At 36.5% G+C, this 17,595-nt stretch overlaps 1 protein-coding gene across 1 annotated transcript in view; it reads left to right on the forward strand.

The window, feature by feature from the left end:
* Dpyd (dihydropyrimidine dehydrogenase) overlaps positions 1–17,595 on the forward strand; it is an 849,196-nt gene that overhangs the window by 319,681 nt on the left and 511,920 nt on the right. Inside the window, exons 9-10 of the mRNA XM_021158977.2 lie at positions 11,803–11,910; positions 13,947–14,116. Coding sequence (XP_021014636.1) covers positions 11,803–11,910; positions 13,947–14,116 — 278 coding nt within the window. The remainder of the gene's footprint in view (positions 1–11,802; positions 11,911–13,946; positions 14,117–17,595) is intronic.

The raw sequence follows: 17,595 nt of genomic DNA on the forward strand, positions 1-17,595 counted from the left end.
ATGTTAAGAGATATTAAGGATTAGTGATTTTTGCTTTCTGTTATTTCTTATTTTATTTTTATGTTTGTGAATCTTCTTTTGAGTTTGTTGAAAGAAGGTTAATTTCTTGCTTCTTCTAGGGTGCAGTTTCCCTCCTTGTGTTGGCCTTTTCCATCTATTATCCTTTGTAAGGCTGGGTTTGTGGAAAGATATTGTGTAAATTTGTTTTTGTCATGGAATATCTTGCTTTCTCCATCTATGGTAATTGAGAGTTTTTCTGGGTCAATGTTTTCTACGCTATCTTCTGCATGTGAGATTCTCTCTATCTTTTGTATTTTAATGGTAATGCTTATATCTATGACTCCTGATCTCTGTCCTAGGTTTTCCATCTCCAGGGTTCTCTCCCTTTGTGATTTCTTTATTGTTTCTATTACCATTTTTAGATCCTGGATGGTTTTATTCAATTGCTTGACCTGTTTGGTTGTTTTTCTTGCAATTCTTTAAGTAATTTTTTTGTGTTTCCTAATAAAGGGCTTCAAGCTGTATACATGTCTTCTCCTGTATTTTTTAAGGGAGTTATTTATGTCCTTCTTAAAGTCCTCTGTCATCATCATGAAATGTTATTTTACATCAGGATCTTGCTTTTCTGGTGTATTGGGGTAACCAAGGCTCACATTGTGGGAGAACTGGGTTCTGATGATGCCATGTAGCCTTGCTTTCTGTTGCTTATGTTCTTGCCCTTGCCTCTTGCCATCTGGTTATCTCTGGTGTTACCTGGTCTTGCTGTCTCTGACCTTGGCTTGTCCCTCCTGTAAGCCTGTGTATCAGAACTCCTGGGAGACCAGTTCTGTCTGGAAGTAACTTGTTTATAGACAGCTGTGGCACAGGGTCAGCCCTGGGGTTTTGATGGTAACCAGAAGCATTCTGTCCTGGGCTGCTCATCAGTTCCTGTGCCCTGAGGACTCCAGGTGGGTCCCTCTTGGGCCAGGAATTTGAGCAGAAGTGGTGGACTAACCTATGCTCACAGGTGCATCCACACTTCAAGGAGACCAGCTCTCTCCTGTTGGTGGCATTTGGGTATGGAGCACTGTCAGCTCCAGGTACAGATGGGAACTGGAAACCTTTTCCAGTGGTTTTCCCAAGAGTGTGCAATCAGTTTCAAGTCATTCAAGATTTCTCCAACTTTTGAAATAAACCTTTTCCATTCCAAGGCTGTGGTGAAGCCTGTGATCTCAAACACTTCAGACTTGGGATCACTGTCCTCCGCCTTCTTGTGAAGCCAATTTTATGCTCTTTAATGTAACATAAATATGTCCCAGGTATGTAGTCCAATAATTTTGTAATGTTAAATGCCACTATTTGTGGAAATTTCACCTTGGTCAGTGTCTGTAGTGGTTCTTGTTTTGGTGCTTTATATGAAAATTTTTACTGCATTTCAGAGAAAATACCAAGAATATAAGTATGAAAACTATAAGAGCTTTTTAAAGTTAAAATGTATGAAAGTCAGCTCACGTATTAACATTTCTCTATGTAAGTCACTGTACTTCTGCAATATTGAGATACACTATATCAATTAATCTCCTTGCAAAGCAGGATTTAGAGAGAAGAAAACTGAGACTTAAAATTTAAATAGCTGTGATTATGTAGGGTGATACAGCTAGTATTTGCTGAAGTAGTGTTATGAATACAGTTATGTCTGATCCTCAAAACCACTGTTTCCTGTTTCCCAGACCTGATTCACAAGTTCTTTCAGAAAGTGGTGTTCACTGGTGGTGCACTGTGATTATCAGATGTGGGTAATGCCATCACATTTGATGTTCAAGGCCACTTCTGTAACCTTGGACTGGATTTGGAAGAAAGATTAGAACAAATGCAAGCTTGGAGCTGAGAAGTATGACATGTCTACCATATTTGAGCTAGAGACTCTCTATGGAATGCAGTGAGACACACTAGCTCTCCCTCCATACCTCTATCCCTCTGTCTCTGTCTCTGTCTCTGTCTCTGTCTCTGTCTCTGTCTCTCTCTCTCTCTCTCTCTTACACACACACACACACACACACACACACACACACACACACACTGCAAACAATCACATTCTATGAAAACCCAGCCAACATTAACACATGTCTATACAATCTAACGGTTATACAGATGGAAACATGTTTGAGATGGTCAGTCATGTGTTTCTAGGATTGCTGATCAAATACATCCGTTAAGAATGTTTTCTGTATCAGAACCTAGTAGTGCATATCTGTAATCAAGCTCCAAGAAGGTAAGGATGAGAGGAACACCTGTCTTTACCTATATTGTGAACTCTGGAATGACACACTTAAGACATGTGAAATAAAAGCACCGAAACAAGCAAACAATTGACTCTTATAACCATGGCCTAGATTACTGTAGGGCGCCTCACCTCAATTTATCATAGTACTAGAATACAGATACTTTTGGTTTTAGAGGAAAGCACTTAAATGCTTTAACTAAATTCATATTCCTCTAAGGATTAAGGCATGAAGTTTTTCCACATAGAGAAATTCTCATTTCCACATAGCTTAATTCTCACAATATGATCACAGAACACACTAGAATGGTTACAAATAAAGGTGTTATTAGAGCCTGTATTAAATAATTTATTTGAATAAAACCAGAAAGAATAATTAAAAAAAAATACCTTTGAGAAAGTAACTAATACAATACAATGGATGTGTGGTACATTTACTGGTGATTAACACATTAGTGACGCGTCTGAAATTACATTTTTTTAAAGGGTCCTCTTCCTCTGCAGAATGCATGTTTATGGAGACAGCTTTAATGTTGTTGCCTGCTGTGCAGTTCAATAGAGTATGTTTTTAGGTGGCTGGCTGAGGGTTATTTTGTTATGTATGTCGATGGAGATAAGTGTTTTAATTACTTTTTTAATGTCTGGGCTTTTGTATTTTTCTCTGCTCTTCCCTTTTATTTCCTATTGCTAAGATTACTGCCTCATCTCCACAGCAGGTGGCGATTGCAAATTTGTTTTCTTTGTAAGGCTGGTAGATTTATTTTGTAATATAACTGTTCCTTTTTAGTATTTTATTATTAATGATTTCTTTACTTTGGAATATAGTCTACTTACACAACCCTAAATAGTAATTTCCTAAAACCATCTATGAACTCCCATCATTAAGGGGGAAAAAACTGCCTGAGGCATATTGCTTGAGTTTCCCTTACCCTTCCTTAGTTGACAATGTGAAGATTAAACTTTAGGAGATTGTTTATAACAAATGCTAAAGGAAAAAACAAAACCAGGAAGAGAAATGATGGAAGTAAGAAGAGGAGAGAAGGAGCCCCAGAGACAGACATACTTAATACAAAATACCAAAAGTCAGGGGAGAAAATATAGACTTGTGATAGAAATATGTTACATTCATGCATGTATTTTAGAAAAGGAATTTTAATTAGGCCTTGTACTATGTTAAAATTAAATTTTAATTATTAAAATAACAGCTAATTTTCAGAAAATTAAAGCACTACAAAAGTATGAAGAAAAAATAAAAATCCTTGATGTCTTTTTCAGGGATTTTGTGGTATCCTGTCTTACAGATAAAACAAAAGTCAGATGAAATCTGAATAAATAAAGTTATTTGTCAGTAAGGTTACTCATATCCCATTTTTATCTTATATATTCATATTTATGAATATACTGTTTTGTTATTATGTTTGTGTGGTTTTATTTTGTTCTGGACATAAAAAATGTATCTATTCTGAACACAGTGGTATGAGAGAATTTATTCATATGTTCTACATATGGTACAAAGACTTATCAAAACATAGTTTCACTTCATGTAGTCAGCTTTGGTTATGCATACTCTTATCCAATACTAAAAAAAGTATTTTTGTTTTATCAATTGAGTTCATGACCTTATTTTATTATCTTCAAATTTTTGAGAATAGGAAAAGCTCAGTTCAACATGGCTCTAGCTTATTTATGATTTTGTACAGAGATACCAGTGTATTGTGGGAAATTATTGTTTGAAGGACTAGTTCCATCTATACCATTTTTAGGAGTCTTATCCTGTTACACTATAACTAGTAGCATGACACACACAAGTAATGTGTGTGTTTGTATTGAAAGAGCCCAGAAGGCACTTCCAGGAAGCAGATGTTTAATGGGGATTTGAAAAATCAATGAAATGAATATTATTGTGATCCATGGTGATCTAATTTCATAGGTGTTATATTGAATTGCTCCATTCTTTCTGGATTCAGTCTGAACACTCAGAACTAACCATATTTACAGTGGGCTGTCAGGGAAAGGGGCTTTTATTGAGAAAAGAATCACAATAGGGTCTCATTGATCTGTTCTCTTTCTAATCAATATATGGATCCCAGAATGATAACCCATATGGCACTATTGTCCCTTGGAAGCAAGATATAAGTCCTTTGACTCATAAAAGGGATCTTTAAGTGACAGATGAAAAACGTTGTCATTGTTCATTGCATTGCAGAATACATTGGGACTTAAAAGGATTGTTTGATTTTCATGTTATAATCTCAACAGCTGGGACTCCATATAGGAAATGTTTTATTGTTGTTGTTGCTTTATTATAGTACATATACACACATTTTTTTCATGATTTTATGATTTTTGTTTGCATATTTTTACACAGAGATATAAATACTTGACTAATAGATTGTCTTTGGAAACATTTCCCAAGATTTTCATTACCATTGAAGTCTTCAATTTGTATGGTTTCATATTTTACATAGGATGACAAAAAAGGACTCGGATTTGAATGTTTTCCTAGATTAACCAGAAAGCACTCATGTACATTTCTATTTAATTTTTAAAACAGTTCCAGTAGCTGGAGAGAGGTCTCTGTTATGCTTAGAGCACTAGATTCTCTTGCAGAGCACCTGGGTGTGGTTTCCAGCACACTCATGGTAGGTCATACCTACCTGTTAACTCCAGCCCCAGAGGATTCCTTTTCCTCTTTTGTCTTCAATGGACATTGTTTTCAGAATTCACATACATACATGCAAGTAAAACACTTACACACATGAAAAAAAAAAACAGAATAGATGTTTAAAGATGACTCTGTAATATGTCAGACTATACTTAATTTAAAATGAAAGAATTCAAGAACCACTGTATTAGGCAACTTACAGAAATTTGTCTAGAAAATGGCTATGGCTGTTTGAGATTCTAATGCTATTCTTGTGTTATATAAGAAGAAAGAGAGCCGAGATATATTTGGTGGATGTGCAGTCAGGTATGGGGGAAGAGGGTACCTCTGAGGGGTGCATGCTGAGGCATCCCTTCTCTCTGAAGGATCAGCCACACAAGATGGTATAGTGTTTATTCAGGGTATAGGGAGGGAAGTTAAGAGAAAGGGAGAGAGAAAGGGGGGTGGAGGCTATCCATGAGCACATGGACAGAGGGAGGGAGAAGAATGGAGGGGGAAAGAGGGTAAGGGACTAAGGGTAGAAGAGCAAGAAGTGCAAGAGAGTGAGGAGGAGGCAAGCAGCCCTTTTTATAATGAGTCAGGCATACCAGGCTGTTGCCAGATAATTGTGGAGAAGAGCCTAGACTTAATACCACTAATTCTTCATGCTCTGAACTGAAAATCATAGTCAGTACTCTCACTCTAATTCTCTACTTTCTTGGTTTTGAGCACACATGACTCGAGTACCTTGTAATCTGCAGAGGATAGCAGAATAACTTTGTTCCCATCATTTTTGAATCTATACTAAGATTCCATTTTCTAGACTAAAATATCAATCCATTCAACAATGACACTTTAATGTATAATGATATTGTGTAAATGATGGGCTAGGTAGGCATTTAATTCATGTACACTCAAAGTGTTGTTTCATTGAATTAAACAATGATCCCTACTAAGAAAATGATAGCAAAATCTGAATTCAAAAGTTTTACCCAATATACTATTTCTAGTTCTACAAATGATTATGGAAGTATCTCAGTTTACAGTAAGAATTTGGAAAAAAAACAAAACTAAAGAAAATCAATTGTTTCACAAAATTATTGGTGAATTTTAGCTAGGTCTCTTTTAGACACTTTGTCTAATTAATTTGTGCTTAATCTTTCTGGATATTTTAATCTCCTTCTTAATCCAGCACCTTCCCTTAGCTTAGGACTAGGATAATGAAACTCACTCTTCCTCCTTCATGACCCTTATTCACAGGGCCTAATGCATGTGAGTCACATGATCTGTAACTGAAATGTATACACACACACACACCCATTCACACACCAGCATGCACAACACCCATATTATATTCTCTGAGAAGAAAGTGTGATCTCAAAAGAAACCACAAGACAATAACCTGTAGTGGCAAAGTTGAGGAAAAAAAATAGGCTTAACCTTATTTAGCACAGTAGAACCCCCAGGACCTAAAATATTCTGGTTTCCCTTTCAAACAAATAAAACAAATGATTTAAATGGTCTCAAGTTTTACAAATGAATTTGGATTGGAATTGTCTTTTTACATATATTTGATTGTTAACTATATGCATCAAGTTATAATAGAATACACACACACACACACACACACACACACACACACACACACTTTTCAAAAACAATTCCATGAGCTGGAGAGAAGCCTTAGTGGTTCAGAGCACCAGATTCTCTGTAGAGGACATCTAGATGTGGTTTCCAGTACCCACATGGTAGGTCACACCTAACCTATTAACAGGTTAACTTATGACATCTGCCATCAACTATATCTTGTCAACCTGAGGATGATAACAAATCTGTAGTGTTTTGTTTACTAAAGTCTGGTTTCTGAAGATGTGTGACATAACAACATCCTATGTACCTGTTGAGAACACCAATACCTAGAGCATCTATGTAAACTGCAGGCTTGTACTGGGGACCAGTTCTCATCTTCACTGCTATAGTCTCTTTAGCTTGAGGACTGTGATCCATTCTACAAATCACATTTATCTGGTGGTTATATTTCTCACCATGCTCAACTCTCACCCCACCTTGAAGTTAACATATCTCACAAAATTCTTGTTCAATTATATTAACACAAAGAAGTGACCCAATGAGTCACTCAAGAAAATGTCATTGACTATCTCATGATTCTCAAGCACAGCCCACTACAACTAGATCAAGGCACATAACTGATTTTTCCTTTATTACTTATTGGATGATAATACATTACAGAATATTTAGTATCTTTTTCAGGTTAATGGAAATTCAAAACGTGCTATGAACTTGAGGAGCTCGGTTCCTATGTGAGCTGCTGTTATTTATTCTGCAGTTGTTCCAGAGGGAGGTGATTTGGAAACAAAGCAAGGATACATGTTTTTTCAAAGAATATCAAATATTGAAAAATAACCAGCAGATGCCCAAGAGAAACACTTAAAAAGGGAAATACTTCAGAAAAGAAGTTTGCTAGAGAAAATAATCACAAAATACAAAGGCAGTCCAGAGAACCAGACAGCACTTTCTCAATCAGGAGAATGGGAACTGGTCACAGATCTATTCTGTGTAGCATGCAGCTTGCACATACCATAGTTGGACAGGGAAAGTGAATATATGCATTTCTAATGCTCCCCTAGAATACTACTGATTAATCTGCATCAAATATATCTAGATCCAATTATAACTTTAAACATGGAAAAGACAGCCCTTACAAAGGCTTGGGAGATGGCATGGTCAAGTTAGTGCTTGCTGGGCAAGTGAGAACATCCACCAAGTCTAACACCCTCCTAAAGACCCAGGGCCATGAGCTGTGCAATGTTAAATACCAGCAAGTGGGAAGCACAGGAAAGATCATTGCTAGGGTCTGTTGACCAGTCTACACAAGTTGATAACATCTAGGATAACTCACAGACATTGTCTCAAAAACTTAAACTTACTTAGGTGGAAAGAACTAGAGGATGACATCTGACAGCAACCCCTGGCCTTACCATACATGAACACCTGTACACATGTATACACAGGCACCCAGACATCCAGATACCCAGTCAGACAGACAGACAGATAGACAGACACAGAGATACAGACAGAAACTTACTGTAACTTTCAACATAGCTATTACGTTCATATGTGGTGCAATGTCCCCATATCTAAAATGTGGATAGAAATACCATCGTGTGTACCATAGAGTTATTTAGATATTTTAAATGAATTAATTATGCACATACCCTACCTGCCAGGCAATTATTGCAATGTGAGTAATCAATAAATGTTGAATAAATTTTTCTGTATAAGCAGAATTTACTTTCTTACTGAGAGCAGCTGAGAATTACTGGTTTCCTATACTTCTTAGAGAGATGTTGGATTGTGCACTACAACAGCAACTTCCCTAAAGAGCATCAATTTTCCCTGGAGACTTTGCAAGCCATGCCCATTGTTGAGCAGCTTGGGATGGTTTTGTTTGTCGAACATTGCCCATTCCTTTTTATTCATAAACTCTCATCTTCCTACTGACAGTTGAATTAAGAAGTCATTTCTGTGTCCTTTTGGAATCATCCTCTTGTAGACACAAACCTTATTTATTAATATGCCATCGACTCTCAGGGAACTCTTCTTTTGATAGATGGGGATTTGCAACTTTCATATTTCACTTAAGGTTGCCTCATTTTTCTTCCCTCGTAGAACTTTACTTAAATTCTCTAAGATTTAATACTTTACTGTGATTTAAACTTTATTCTTTCCTTACTAGAATATGTGAAGCTTGGAAGAATTTATAAACTATAGGATAAATAAGCCAATCTTACAGCAAAGGCTCCTTGAATCTTCATTATGTACCAGGTCTCGATGACATATGAGCACACACCAGCGTTGCTGATCTCTAAGTCTCTCATTCATTGAGGATAGTGGCATTTTTACCTGCTTAATAGAAATGGTGATTATGAGAGAAAGAGAGAGGGGCTTGAAGTCAGAGATCTCTGGGAAAACAGAGCCCGTAGGTGTGTGTGTGTGTGTGTGTGTGTGTGTGTGTGTGTGTGTGTGTGCACGCGTGTGCACGCGTGTGCACAGATTGGGGAGAGACTACTGACAGCAGTCATTGTAACTTTGGAAGAATAAAACTCAGAAATCTGTAATAAGCCAAAAGGGAATCTCAGGTAAAAGATGGTATTGAAATACACACACACACACACACACACACACACACACACACACACACATACACACTGGGGGCAGGAGGGAGGGAGGGGAAGAGAGAGAAAGGCTAAGGGGATGGGGGCAGAGTAAGAAAAAGGGTCACGTAGGCTAAACTGGCTATGGACTTGGAACTAGCATGCAGTCCAGACTGGCACTGAACTCACAATATAAGCCATAAACTGAGCTTGAGCTCCTGTCTCCTCTTCCCCATGGTTGGGATTACAGGCGTACTCTACCACACCATGTTTGTAGAGTCCTGAATTGGAGACCAAGGCTTTTTGCATGGCACAGATGCCCTATTCTAACTGAGCTGGAGCCCTGATGTTCAGTATAGAAACACAATTTTCTTTCATAGGGAAAGTGTGTTTTCTTCTTAAGGCCTTTCACTGATAGAATAAGGCCAGCCCACACTAATAAGGTGGTCTTTAATTCAAGTTATACAATTATAGTTCTAAACAGCATTTTAAAAAAGGCACCCACATTTACACATAGGTTACTATTTTAGTAAATAGCAGACTCTGTAGCTCAGTCAAGTTGACACATAAAGCAAATGATACTGCACAAAATCTCAGAGCTGTGAAGTGGGTGAAGAGAGACTTGCTCCAAAATCTGTCTGGTGACCAAGACCTGCTCTTGGTCACGCCATAGCATTTTAGGCACTGATCTTCCATAGTGCCATGACCAGAAGGTTAAAGTTACCACATTGAGACATAAGTTACCTGAACTGGAGACAAGGTCGTTGTGACTCATGAGACTCAGTATGTGACCTGAGCTATGTAGGGTGCAGGGATAATTTAATCATAACGAGTCTGTCTGGTTACTGGCTCATTTTTCATTTTCTTAAGCCAACATTCATAACTCAGAACATCTTGCCAATTCCCTTTGAAACATTTATAGTAAAACTCTGACCCAGTAAATTATAAATCCATCATAGTGCCAAATGTAGATTTAAATGAAAGAATAAGAAACCCAATTGCCTTTGCCCATGTCTTGATCCAAGTGAACAATGATGAATGAATGAATGAATAAAAAATATTATTGCATCCAATTCCAACTGGTCAGTCCTGAAATCCTACACATACAAGTAGCTTTTAATAGATTTAGCAGGTTGTCTTAATATGTTTATTAATATTTAAGTATAATACATATTAAGAATCATATATATATATTAGCCAGGCATACTATGAATACACACTATGACCAAGGCAACTTTTATAAAAACAACATTTAGCTGGAGCTGACTAACAGGTTCAGAAGTTCAGTCCATTATCATCAAGGTAGGAACATGGCAGCATCCAGGCAGGCATGGTGTATGAGGAACTTAAAGGTCTACATCTTCATCTGAAGGCTGCTAGCATAATACTGGCTTCCAGGCAGCTAGGATGAGGGTCTTAAAACCCACAACCTACAGTGACACACCCACTCCAACAGGGCCACACCGTCTAATATTGCCATGCCCTGAGCTGAGCATAGACAAACCATAACTTTCTTACAGGTTTTCTGTTTAACCACTCGTCTTTTATTATTTATATCACTATGCCTCTGTTGTGAGTGTGTGTGAATGTACATGTGCATATGCGTGCCAAGCATCTGGAGATCAGAAGACAACTTTGTAACATCTATTGTCTCTTTCTTCTTTACATAGGTTCAAACCTTACGTGTGGAGGTTTGAACAAAAGGTACCTTTACGTGCTGAGTCATTTCATCAACTTTCATCATTAATCCTGTAATACACTTAGAATTTGTCATTTATGAGAAGCTGAACTTTTAATGTAAAGTGCATTTATTCCTTGGGATATGTTAATGTCTATTTTTCCTAGAATAATATTTTTTATCCATTAATTAAATATGTGACCATGGGTTTTTTTTTTTTCTTTGCTTTTAGTTTCCTTGGGTTTTTAACACTCAGCACTCTATATCCTCTTAAACATTTTTACTTAAATCATAAGGGAGAGTATAAATTTCCCTGTTAATACTGTGTCAGTGTGTATTATAATTTGTGTATTGTTGTACAATATATTTCTCTCTGTATATGCATATATATGTGTGTGTATATATATGTATATATATAGTGAAGTTTGTTATATATGTGTAATTTCATACTAAAGGAATATGAGATCTGTTAGATTGTTCAGAGCTAAGGGTATATTTGCAGTGATGAAACACTATGATCAAAAGCAAGTTGGGGAGGAAAGGGTTTGTGTCGTTCACACTTCCATATAGTAGTCTATCACCGAAGGAAGTCAGGACAGGAGCTCAAGCAGGATAGCAAACAGCAGGACAAAAGCTGATGCAGAGGTCATGGTGGGGTGCTACTTACTGGTTTGCTCTTTATGGTTTGCTCAACATCGTTTATAATATAACACAGGTCCACCCGCCCAGGATGATAATACTCATAATAAACTTGGACTCCTCCATCAATCACTAATTAATAAATTGCCTTCCAAGCTTGTCCACAGCCTGAATCTGTGGAAGCATTATCTACATTGAGACTCCTAAGCGATAGCTGTTTCTTGTGTCAAGCTGACATAAAATCAGTCAGTACAATTGTGTTATCTACATTTCTCTTTTTGGTGTGTTTATAGAATTTGTTTCTGTTAAGAATCACAGTACTTTGAAGATTGTCACTATTTTCCTAATTTTAATAACCATTTAGTAAATAGATTGCTATTGATATTTTTTATACTTTATTAAATAGGCTTGCCAGAACCCAAAAAGGACCATATTTTCCAAGGCTTGACACAAGTCCAGGGATTTTACACATCTAAAGACTTTCTGCCACTTGTCGCCAAAAGCAGTAAAACAGGTAAAACCTATTGTCTTCTGCTAAATGTCGTCTGTGCTGCCTGAGGCATTATAAATTTATATTAAATTCAAACTCAGTAAGACATTATTCATATCTTATCCTGATCCTTGAGTAAACAGCACTAAGGTAAAAACATTAAAAACTTATACAACTATTGTGCAGAAATTATAGAATTTCCTATTATTCCAAGAATGCATCATGAAAGGAATTTGTGTATGTGTGTGTGTTCCATGTAAGTCTAAAGTGCACCGTGAAAAACTAATTCAAAATAAAAAGACTGCAGCTAACACTGGAAGAGATCCTAGCAATAAGGAAAGCTTTCTAGTTTGGGAGCTATTTTAAAGCAGAATGAGTCTTCGCATGTCTGAAATGATGTGTGTCTGCAGAGGCAGGAAGATCAAGGACTCTTCTAGAGCAGTAATTTTAAGCAGTTAAAGTAAGACACTTTGATAGACACCCTATTATTTCATGTACCCCAAGATGAACAACCTGAAGGGAAGACGATGCCAAGTTTTGGCTCCATTAGTGCCCTTGTCTTCCTGATAAAGAAGCTGTAGTATTTTTTTTAACTAGATGGTCTAAAGCTTCAAACATTTATTTTTAAAGGATACTGAGGCATATCTGTTCCTACATCTAATTATCAAAAATGTATGTTTCCATTTCCTTGAAAAATTGAAACAAACAAGTATTAGATTACTTGAAAGGTAATGGCAGTGAAGGATATCTTCCCTACCTGTCTCAACCCCTAGATCCTGGAAGCTTGTGGGTTTTTCCACAGGAAGATCATGGTGCACCAAGCTTGCATTTGAGAATCACAGAATGTCAGTTGTCTAATCCCCAAGAGACGATCATCTAAACAAAATGATTGTATTTATTGAAATTATAGGTCTAGACATCATCTAGGGTGGCATTTCAAAAATTATAGTAATTCATCTTATCAGCAGTTTATAATACACTACTGATAATAGAGTACTGCCTAACACAGAACACAGTCTGAATTTCTGTTTCTCCAAGGATCTGCCTAAGGATACCAGATCTTCTTATACATAGTCTGAGAAATACCTGCTTACGAAGTCATATTTCCTTGGCTGGTGGGATGGCTCAGTAGGAAAAAGCACTTGAATGTAGGCCTGACTCAGTAGTTGCATCCTTGGATCCCACTATAGGGCTGGAGAGGGCCGTCACCTGAAAGATGTTCTTTGTCCACACCTTGTACACTGTGACATGTAATGCCTGCACATACACAAGCATGACATTATTTAGATTAATAAATGAATAGACAATAAATATATACACATATATATGTTTTATATATATATATATTTGTGTGTATATGCATGTATGTGTATATATATGTATGTATATATGTGTGTAATACATATATATGTAATATACACACATATATACGTATATATACATATACACATGCATATATATATATGTATATATATATATTAGTTTCACAAAATGAACTAGAGAAACCCAATTAATAGAGAAAGCTATACTGTAGTCATTATGTCCAGAAACTGTAGAGTTACAAATATGATGCTTACTCAACATCTCAATTTTAAAATTTTACTAAATATAAAATATATAGTAGAGTTATGTTAGAAATTATGTCAAGTAGCTTAACAAAATTCTCTAAACTATTGGCTGAGATTATAAAGATTGCTTTGTTTCACTGGCATATAGAAATTTAATTATGTACATATAAAATACATATCATGACTGAGAGGTGTTTAGTTGATTTCTACTGTTTATCATGACTATATTTTTTTTAAAAGTGTTACACCAGTCCTTATTGAAGGGGGGGGGAAGGAAGCTAAGGGTACTGAGTATAAAATTACATATATGAGCATATTTTTAAAATGGGAATAAAACTGTCTTTCAACGAAGCAGAATAATTTGATAGTGACACTCCACCCTGGAAAACTGCAAGATGCAATTTTACAGTGCTTTGAGTACAAGTATCTTTTGAGCTGTCATGCAGAAATGGTTTCTCTACTTGAAAATGGGGTTTTCCTTTCATCGTTCAGGAATGTGCGCCTGTCACTCTCCATTGCCATCCATAAGGGGAGCCGTGATTGTACTCGGAGCTGGAGATACTGCGTTTGACTGTGCAACATCCGCTCTGCGCTGTGGAGCCCGTCGCGTGTTCATCGTTTTCAGAAAGGGCTTTGTTAATATTCGAGCTGTTCCAGAGGAGGTGAAGTACAAGCACTGGAGGAACTAGGGGTGGAATCCTGCAGATTTTAGGCAATGACACTGTTGATATGCAGTCCTAATTTAAATAATTAGATTGTCCTTAAAATGGACAGAGGAAAAAATAATTGAACTCTAGGGTATATGTAATTATTTTTATTCTGACAGTCCACTTAAAAGGAACTTTAAATATTAATTTGGGTAAAATGATACATGTATTTGGGTCAAAATCACTGGTCTATCTTTTTATCAGTGTTTTAATATCTTTGAAGTATATTCTAATTAGTATCTGTCAAATGTGCTAAATCTATAACCTTAACAATCTGAAATTTTCATAAAATGTGTGGATGCTAAATGAATGTTATAATTGGAAACATTTAAGATCCTTGAAGTCCAACTATACTAGAATATACATATATATACACACACACATATATACATATATATACACACATGTATATAATACATGTACAGATGTACTATATATGAATATATAATACATGCATTGCACATATATACATGTATATACTATGCATATGTAGTACCTATAATATATATATGTAATACATATATTATCATACACATATACACACACACACACACATATATAAAATGTTTTAATGCATACTCTGTTCACATTTAGACTCAACTGTTTCTGCTAGGGAACAAAACACCCATGGAAGGAGTTACAGAGACAAAGTTTGGAGCTGTGACGAAAGGATGGACCGTCTAGAGACTGCCATATCCGGGGATCCATCCCATAATCAGTTTCCAAACTCTGACACCATTGCGTACACTAGCAAGATTTTGCTGAAAGGACCCAGATATAGCTGTCTCTTGTGAGACTATGCCAGGGCCTAGCAAACACAGAAGTGGATGCTCACAGTCAGCTATTGGATGGACCACAGAGCCCCCAATGGAGGAGCTAGAGAAAGTACCCAAGGAGCTAAAGGGATCTGCAACCCTATAGGTGGAACAACATTATGAACTAACCAGTACCCCGGAGCTCTTGTCTCTAGCTGCATATGTATCGAAAGATGGCCTAGTCGGCCATTACTGGAAAGAGAGGCCCATGGGACTTGCAAACTTTATATGCCCCAGTACAGGGGAACGCCAGGGCCAAAAAGTGGGAGTGGTGGGGAGGGTATGGGGGACTTTTGGGATAGCATTGGAAATGTAAATGAGGAAAATACCTAATAAAAATATTTAAAAAAATAGGACAATTGAATGAAATTTCAGCAGAGCACTTTAAAAGAACTTCCATATAAACACTGCTCAGATTCAGTATTTAGTGAACTTACTAAAGATGACAGATTTAACATCATTTCATCTGACTGGTCTTCTATGAAAACATCAGCTGGTTGTCTACACCATGATCTCTCCAACTGGAATGGTCTCAGAAAAAAGATGATATTTTATAAAAGGTATATTAGTTGCCAGGCCTTAGACTGAGCATATGTATGAAAAGATAAATTACCTATTTTATTCAAATCTGCATTTTGAATATGATTTACTTGGGAATGCCCACACATGTTTGGACGCTCTCGATCCAGCAGGAATTATAACTGCAGTTGGTGGGTAATTGGCAGATGTGGATTAACCGCAAGACAAATTGACCTTAGTAAATGGTCCATCACCCCTCCTTCATAGCTGGACTGCAAGCATCAGCCATCCTCAGTGGGTTTTACTCCATCTGCACTTTTAAGATGTATTTTCTGAGGTGTTCCTAGAATCCTAAGAATTGCTTCTGGATTACACTTTTAGGCATTAATGAGTTCACTTCACTTACCTCGTCCTACAAATTTAAGTAGCCAAAATTAAAAGAGAAACAGTAACTGATTTTACTTAATTTTCATTGCTTTGCATATTATTGGACTTGGGAAATGTAACAAATTAATGAAACACTCTTTAGACTAAATATCTTAAATTCTGTTCATCTATTCCTATGATTTAAAATGTTTCATGACCAAAAGTTGACTCTTGAGGGTTGGACATAGAAGTTAATCTCATGAATTGGCATTTAAAAGAAAAAAAAAGAAAGCAAAATTGAACAAAACAGATTTATTTTAGGCCAGTGTTAGCAGATTCCTGATAGAAACAAGTAACAAGGTCACTACGTCAATGACACATGTCTTCCAATTCAGTCCACCTTGTAGAGCTTCTGTTACCTCCTAATAACACTGTTGAGTGAGATAGAAGCTTTTGGATGTAACTTTTGGGAGACATTCCATAAACAAAATTTTCCACCCCAAATGGCAGTATTAAATATTTCATTCCTGATAGTATCATCATATCTCTTCATCTTCCATTAGAAAGAATAACCAGAAATATATGGCAGCCTTTTCTGTGTTACATAAAACTCAGGAAAAAAAAAAGACAAAACAAAAAACTCAGACTGGGTAATTACTTAGGAAGGTAAACGTGTGTATTCATGTACCTTATGTTGAGTGACTACTTAATGTATAATAGGCATTAGTTCAAGTGAATTGAACATATCCTAGAGAATTTCATGCCATCATAAAACGTATAGTTAGGAAATAGGTAAGGGACTAAACAAATGCTCAATGTACTTGTTTATATGGAAAGTAAATATATTGTACCATCTGCGGTATATTGAAAAATATTGTTCAATATTCCATATTGCTCTATGGAAAACTTTGTTGATGTGAGGACATATAGAGTGGCCAAGAGTTTGCTTGTGTGCAGAGCGTGGTAGGAGGAAAGATAGGGATTTCTCTCATAAGTAGAGTGGTTTGTAGGTCTTTCTAGATAGTTTTGCATATATTGATAACATTAAGCAAAGATTGGCATCCAGTAATAAGCACTGTTCACATAGTTAAATGTTCTTAATCATAACAGAGGAAGTCTCCTAGAGAGCTCATGTGAACAGAAGATGAAAACTGTGGGCTGCCTATGAGAATTTGGTCAGTAATTGTGGTCATTTAAAAGCTTCTACTTGGTAGAAATTAAAACCTTGGGACTGTTTTGTATAGAGAATGATGAAGAACCATGATAGCTTTTAGATTTGCTACTCTGCAGAATTTTGACTGTGGGACTGTAGACATAGACACAAGAAGGTTGGTTAGTGGCTAAAAGAAGTAGACTGTTGGTCAGTGTGATAGAATACAGAATTGAAGATGTGTAACTGTAGGTGTAACTTAGTAGGGCGCTAGATGCAATAGGATGGGTGTGGTTGCAGGGTATTAAGAAGGAATGCACCCTGGGAGCACAAGTTGCTTGTAGTTGGCAGAGATTTAGTAGAATTCCAGTTGTTCTGTGGCTTACTTATATCTAGAATTACTGTGTCTTTATTATTAACTTACAAGTAACCAAAAGTTTTATATATTCTTAAAATGACTTGACATTTATATGCATGAAATCAAATCCTGTGGTCATCTTCCTTGCTCAGTTTTATCATTTTTCTAATCAATCAATGATACAAAGTGTTCAATAAACAGTTGAAGCAGTGGGATTCTCTAGAGA

This window comes from Mus caroli, chromosome 3 (assembly GCF_900094665.2).
Source record: "Mus caroli chromosome 3, CAROLI_EIJ_v1.1, whole genome shotgun sequence".
Lineage (NCBI taxonomy): Eukaryota > Metazoa > Chordata > Mammalia > Rodentia > Muridae > Mus > Mus caroli.